Genomic DNA, 7335 nt, shown 5'->3' on the forward strand with positions numbered 1-7335 from the left:
CTGCTGCTGTTGCTGCTGCTGCTGCTGCTGTTGCTGTTGCTCATGTTGCTGCAGATTGCTGCTGCTTCTGTTGTTGTTGTTGGATTCTGTCTATTTGTTTGTGTATTTATTTTTTGTTTTTTTGTTTGTTTTTCTTCTTTTTCAGGCCTGGTGTACGCAGTGGTATGAAGGGACGAAACGAGTGTTTAAATCCTTCTCTTGCAGAGTATGTTTATTTGGGGTGTATGTACAGCTTATTATGGATGTTTTATAATTTTCATATTTCGGGTGTATGTGCAGCTTATTGGGAATGTGTTATAATAAACTTATTTGGGGTGTATGTGCAGCTCATTGGGGGTGTGTTCTTCTGCTGCTGTTTGGGGTGTATACGCTGCATAGTTACCGTGCAAGTGTTGAATTATGACGTTTCGATACTAATTTTTAATTTATTTCTGGTGTATGTGCAGCTTTGTTTTGTTTGTTTGGGGTGTACATACAGCTCATACGAGGTGTTTATGCGGCGCGTTCAGGGTGTGGGTATTATACATGAATGTGTTCTCGTTTCTTTTTGTTTTGCTTTCCAGTACAGTTGAACCTACATGCACATATAGATTTATTTACGTATTTATTTATTTATTTATTTGTGTTTTGCGTGGGTTGTTCAGGTGTATGGACAGCTGTCAGAGCCCCTGTGTCGCTGGTTTTGGGGTGTAGTAAAACAACAGGGAAAGCGGCCGTCTTCATTGGAAGTGCGTTTGCAGTGCGCTCGTCTTTTATCGGTTTCTGGTTCTCTCAAAGATAACAACAATATTATTTCTTCTTCTATTTCTCCCTGTAACTACAGAGAAAACAACAACAAACAACAAGAAACAAACCACGAAATATCAACACAGAACAACATACAACTACAAAATAATTTCGGCTGTCATCCATCGCAGTCATCCAAGCAGCTGCCGGAAACTGCTGCTTCATTTGCCCCTTCACAAACAGTACCCACGCTGTTGAGCCCCCCTGCAGCAGCAGCAGGAACCGCTGCCACTGCTGCTGCTGGTGCTGCTGCTGCTGCTGCTGCTGTTGTTGGAGAGAATAGTGCTCCTCTCACTGCTTTCGCGCAGCCGCTTGCGGGGCCTGTGCATCAGCTACCGCCAGACGACCCAGCGGGAACCACAGCAATGAATGAAGAGGAAGACATCAGCAGCAGAAGCAGCAGCAGGAGTAACCTCTTTACAATTGGCTGCTAGTTGCAGCTGCCCCCGCAGCAGGATTCCAAGGCAAAGAACGTATTCAATTTGTTGTTAGTATTCTTTTTGACTGTTCTTTATATTCCTCTCAGCTCGATGATCTGATAAACACTCGCACTGTACAGACACCTCACGGCTCCTCTTCAGGCCGCTTTCTGTTTCTTTGGTGGCCCAAAGACAGTTTAGCCGTACCCGAGGGAATTTGTATTTTATGAAAACTTTTCTTCTTTTCAAAACGCATTTTGTTGTTTAACAAACTTTTAATTGTTTTTCTTTGACTGTCGTCCATCGCTTTGCTTCACTTATTACTCTTTTTCTTGAAAAAAAAAAAAAAAAAAAAAAAGATTNAAAAAAAAAAAAAAAAAAAAAAACAGATTCAAATTTCCTCAACAGCCACAAAAAATTTTTTCGTGGTATACTGCAACTCTAGAAGGTTTCGGTGCAAATGCGGTGTACATACAGCGGGTGTTTGTTGATCTTCTTTCGCATTCTTTTTATTGAATACAGCTTCGAATTCTCTTCTCGTTGTATATTCATATCATGTGGCGGCTGTGGCGGTTTGTTTGTCTTGCTGTGTGATTCAGCAGTAACAAAGAAGTTGCTGTGTTTCAGTCTTCGCTTTCAGAATGTATAGAATGTTTTCTTCGTCTGCATATCAGTTTCTTTCTCCATATTTAAAATAATTTTCATAGAAACTGAAAAAAAACCACACTAAATGTGGACTAAGCAGTGAACAGATACAAACTTGAACACTGCTCAACGAAACAATATTGCATGCATATATGCTAACTCCAATTCAAAAAAGCTAAAAAATATTCATTTTAATGATTTGTTTCGTATAATTATAATGCATTTCAACTCGCTATCCGCGTTTCTTTCAGCTGTACTGCGCTTGCTCTCTCAGTTACCTTCAAGAGGGGCCCTTAGATGCCGGATGATCCCAGGAATAAATAAATAAATAAATAAATAAATAAATAAATAAGTGATGAGTTTGAATATTGTTCAGCGCCACGCGTTGCGGCATATTCTGCGCATTCTTAGCGGTATTATAAGACTTTTCTTTATTTTATTAAAACGGATCTAAGCAAAGGTATATGTACATCCAAGATTAACTCTACAAGCATACTTATATATATATATATATATATATATATATATATTGAGCAGATTGAAATATAAGTTTATTTCTGCCTCTGGTTACTCCTAGGGGTTGACGTAGAGGGCCCCCATGGTTGAGAGAGAAGCGCCGTAGCTGTATCGGCCAGTCTTGGGGTAGAAGTTGCAATTCATGGTTTCACTGTCATCCTGTGATGAAATATGAGTGAATAAGGAGAGTAAATACAGAGAAAACAAACGAAAAATAAAAGTCAGTGGATGCAAGAAGAAAAGAAGAAAAGCATAAAAAATTCACAAAGGAAAGCAGAAAACATGAAACTGAAATATTCAAATTACCGTCATCACGTAGCGACCCGTGAGGCCCCGACGAAGCAGCGTCTTGCGCAAGTGAAGTGCAGAGAGATAAATAAATGCTTGAGAAGAAAACAACAACAACGCAAAAGAACAAACAATGAAACCCGTCCACCACAGCAAAGGATTAGCTAAGCTACACCGCCCGCTGTGAATGTGTAAAACTGCAACAACAATAAAAAAATTCAAATTCAGATCTCTCTCCACTTTGCTTCACTTAGTCATATATATACACATAATATATATATATATATATATATATATATATATATATATATATATATATATATATATATTACAACATTTTAACTGCAGTTCATACCTAGTCCGAAGAAGGTGTGCAGGAGGAACGAGGGGAGAAGCGCATACTGTATGAAAGTCAATTGAAAACAGTTTTTTTTTCGCTTTTTTCATGAAAAGCAATTACTCACAAGAGAGCCGCGCAGCACCAAATCGAGCGTATTCTTCTCTCCTTCCTCTCGTAAGAGCTGCAGTGAAGACGCCGACATAGATACATATAAATAGAGAATTTGTATATTTATAGAGATGTATATAGGTATTCATGAAGATTACCTGTATTCCTTGAACGGCTACCAGAGCCCCGAGCAGAAGGCAGCAAAAGTAAATCCAAGAATAGATAGAATGGCACTGCACTGACAAGAGCTTCCTCTCCCTTATTGTGACTCCACTGAGGGAAGAGATTAAAACCATCGTTTGCTCGCAGATGTATGCGCATATATCCATCATGAAATCAACTCAAAATGACTCACATTAGGCAAATCAAGAAAAGAAACTGGCCACTGAAAGCAAGCGAACGACGGGAAAGCGGTGATTCCTGCGGCTGCAGCTCCGAAGAAAGCTGCATATTTCTCAGTGTATGTGTGACGTACAAATATTTAAATGCAATTCAGAAACAAAGAGAAGAAAAGCAAAGCTTTTTTCACCCATAACTGCTCTCTCAAGCAGAAAAAAATATACGATTTCCTGTTTTATAAACAACGCCAGAGCAGTCGTGACACTTCAACTTCTGTTCAAATTCAGTTTCAGCATTTTTTTCTCTTTTGTGTGTTAACAGCTAACTGCCAGTGGTTCTTCTGCGTGCTGTGTTTCTGTTTTTTTGTTGTTTCTGTTTTTTTTGCTGCTAAACCACTATGATTCCTTAATTCCTTCATTCCTATTCTTTTGTTTGAATGTATCTGAAACGCAGTGTGCTGCAACCACCACAAGGTAACTGCCTATTTCATGTTTCACGTTGCACTCAAACCCTACGAATTAGAGTGTAATAAAGAAATAATAAAAACAAAAATAAAAAGAAATAATGAATTAGAGTGTAACGACGAAATAATGCAAACAAAAATAAAAAGAAATAATAAATTTAAGTCGAAAAATCATCAGAGTTCGCCGCAGTGAGAACTGCCAGTTTACGCAGTTGAAATGAATGAGCCTTTATCAGCTCTTTCATTTCTCTATTTCCCCTTTAATTTATTTAAAGAAAGAAAAAGTTTTTGACTTGAACATCAAATTCATAAAGGTTTGTCTATCCCCCTGGTTTCNGTTTATTTTTTTTTCGTGTACTTATACATACATCTTCAATGCGTTTACTTTTTCCTTGCGTTTATTTCTTCTTTGAAACGCGATACTGCCCGATGACGACGGCGTGATCTCTGTGGTAGGGTTCTAGGGTGAGTTGTTCTTTGGGTTTGCATTTTTCTTTTCTTAGTTTATCAACTTCAGCAGCAAAGACTGCTTCAGGTTTTGCCGTGGAGTCAACGCAGTTGGCTTTGATTGATATGATGAACCAACCGCCGGGTTTCAGAAAGTAGTGTGCATTCAATGCAACAATACGTGATTGATCTGGCTGAGCTACATCAGCGAATATAACGTCTACCATATCTACAAGCATGCGATACTTGAGTGGTTGTCGTGCATCTTCTACAATAGGAACAATATTAGGCCTTTTCTTTGCCATATTCGTTAAATCTCGTCCTGATCGATGAGAAAACTCCACCGCGTACACCGCGCCTTCAGGTCCAACGATATCTGAAACGTGTGAAACGGTGGTGCCGTTGGCGGCCCCCAAATACAAAACTTTTGTTCCTGGTTTTATTGGCATATTCGCCACTCCACCGACCAGTGTAGCCCCCAATTTGGATCGAAACGGATTCCAAATACGATATTCAATCTTTTCACCGCTTTCCTGTGTTACCTCCATCCTCTTCTCCCCATACACCGACTCACCAGGCACCATGTTGCGGGTCACCAGTGAATCTGCTTTCCCTTTAGACATAAAAACACCTTCAAAACGATGCGGAACTACCACCACTTTGGCTCCGCCACCACCCCCACCGCGACCACCGCCACGGCCGCCTCCACGGCCCCCACCCCGACCTCCGCCTCGGGCACTCTTGAAACCTCCAGCGCCTAACAGCAGCAGAAACAGCAGCAGTTGAAACAAAATGAGAGCCAAAAGGACAGCCGCAAAGCAGCAGCAGCAGCAGCAGAAGAAGAAGAAGCATATTCGTCTCTTCCAGTAGTTATGAAATCCATACAAAACTGCCGGTCTGCTGCTGCTGTTCACTCACCGCCTCCTCTGCCGCGACCCCCACCACCGCCACCACCACGGCCGCCTCGACCGCCTCTACCACCTCCCCTAAATCCTCCCCCTCCTGAACACAAAATGCGACACAAACAAAACACAAGGAATGCAAACGCCGTGCGTGGTCTACAGATGGCGCGCCACGTGTTACCCCCTCCTGACAGATGGAAGCAAACCGATCCACCAGTCCCTGGCATATACAGCTGAACCCCCTGCATCGAATTCAAATTCATCATCATCTGCTGCTGTTGCTGTTGCTGTTGCTGTTTAACAGTTGGAGCTTCGGGCCACGACCACGCCTGAGCCGGTCAGCAGGCCTTCCGCGTCAGAGACGTAAAATATATGAACTTAAAACAATTAAAACAGCGGAATGCCACGAATTAATGCATACCCCTCATTGTGACGCTGAATTATCGAGAGGAAAAAAGACAAAGCCCAACCGTCGACGGGTCCAGGGGCAGCGGGAGTTCTGCGGGCGTGGAGGCCCTCCAAAGGTCAAAATAGTCAAAGCCCAAGCGAAATCTCGAAACCGGCGACAAATTTACACCCAAAATTCAACTCAGCAGTCGCTGGCTGACTGCTCGGCCCAGCGAACGAAGGAAGCTCGGGCTGTGGGGTGCGGGGCCCCAGCCAGAGCATGTGAGGCTTTCCGAGTTTAACGTAAATATTAAACCCGTATCTTATAGATTTCCTCTTAATTTAATATTATTGACTCAGTTTTTTGTGCTAGTTTCCGAATACATGCTTCAGGGTAGCCGCCTCTACACTGCGGCCACTACAGTAGAGAACAAACAAATCGACCAGCCGAACCATATTTCATGTTCAGCGTAAACAGCAGTGTATTAGTACAAACCTTTAACTGTTCTTTTCAAAGATGCAGGAATATATCTCGGGTTAAAACCCCTTTGAAATATAGGAACAAATATGTTGCTGCATACTGGTGTATGATCTGTACGTAGCTTGTACATGTATTTCTATTTGTGCACGGACTGGCTGGCTACTGAGGGCCGAACAAATGTCTAGCAACTATCTGCAGTGTTAGAAAGTGCAGCAAAAGGGAGCCTGGTTATGCTTGCATGTGATGTTACCGAGTTGCAACAAGATGTATTGCCACACATAATTTTGTGTGTAACATGAGTTAGCGCAGAGTTAGCTCAGGAGCCTATCGACGGCTTTGGCATGCTGCGCGTAAGCGCNCAGCAAAGGAAGCTTCCCTGAAGCTTCCTTTAGTGCACGCGTGGGGCTGGCTTGCTCTGCCAGCCGCAGCTGGGTGCGCTGCAACCCCATTTCGGGTTGCCTCCTCCCCGCGCCACCCTGGCCCTGGGCTCAACGCCCAGGATGCCTAGGTACCCCGGAAGGAGGTCAGCTGCTTTTGGGAAACTCTTACTTTAAGTCTTTGCCTTCATTGCGGCTCGTCTCTGGCAGGTCAAAGGCCAGAGAGCTAGCGTTACATTGTGCTCAGCTCCTGTAGGTGCCTGCGTGAGTCGTTGCGTTTCTTTTTCCCCGGAACATTTTATTATGGTAAACTTTCTGAAATTCACGTGAACTCGGTTGGAAATATTCTCTTATTTACTAGCAACGCAGCTGCCAAGGCGGAATCATTGGGCTGCCGTCGCGGCTTCGAACAGCGAACCATAGACCCCGTTGCAGTGCGTACAGGAAAAGGAAAAATAGAGGGTCTGACAACAAGCTATTCCCTCTGCTCTGCTCTCTCGCCGCTACGACTTCTGCCACCAAATACGAGTGCTCATCACCGCTGAGATTGATGGCTTTCAATGGGGTGAAGGTGCAGATCAAATGCTCCTGGGGGGTGTGAAGATGCTCTTGAAGGGAGAGCACTTCAGGGGCTCCGTACTGACACTTGAGCTCTTTCCGTATGATTACGTTCGAAAGCTAAGCGGCTCGAGAGAAAAGCCGAATTACAAATGGCAGAGTCTGCTTGCACTGCTTCAGCGCTTGCACAAGCTTGCAGAACGGGGAAGAACTGCCGACGGGGCCGAAGTATTTATATATATATATATATATATATATATATATATATATATATATATA

General features: G+C 43.0%; 2 protein-coding genes across 2 annotated transcripts in view; one reads left to right on the forward strand and one right to left on the reverse strand.

The window, feature by feature from the left end:
- Positions 1 to 1220, forward strand: part of EMH_0071570 (uncharacterized protein) — a gene marked incomplete at both ends in the record, with an annotated part of 2461 nt that extends 1241 nt beyond the window's left edge. The window contains 2 exons of the mRNA XM_013502262.1: positions 645 to 728; positions 918 to 1220. Coding sequence (XP_013357716.1) covers positions 645 to 728; positions 918 to 1220 — 387 coding nt within the window. The remainder of the gene's footprint in view (positions 1 to 644; positions 729 to 917) is intronic.
- A 3780-nt stretch (positions 1221 to 5000) lies between these two features.
- On the reverse strand, positions 5001 to 6570 carry EMH_0071680 (uncharacterized protein; the record flags this gene model as incomplete). The annotated part of the gene is given in 4 exon segments (XM_013502263.1): positions 5001 to 5108; positions 5270 to 5353; positions 6454 to 6477; positions 6481 to 6570. Coding segments are annotated over 4 exon segments (306 nt in total).
- Between the last annotated feature and the right edge of the window lie 765 nt (positions 6571 to 7335).

The sequence above is a fragment of the Eimeria mitis genome, genomic scaffold, assembly GCF_000499745.2.
Source record: "Eimeria mitis Houghton genomic scaffold, Emh_scaff87, whole genome shotgun sequence".
NCBI classification, from domain to species: Eukaryota; Apicomplexa; class Conoidasida; order Eucoccidiorida; family Eimeriidae; genus Eimeria; species Eimeria mitis.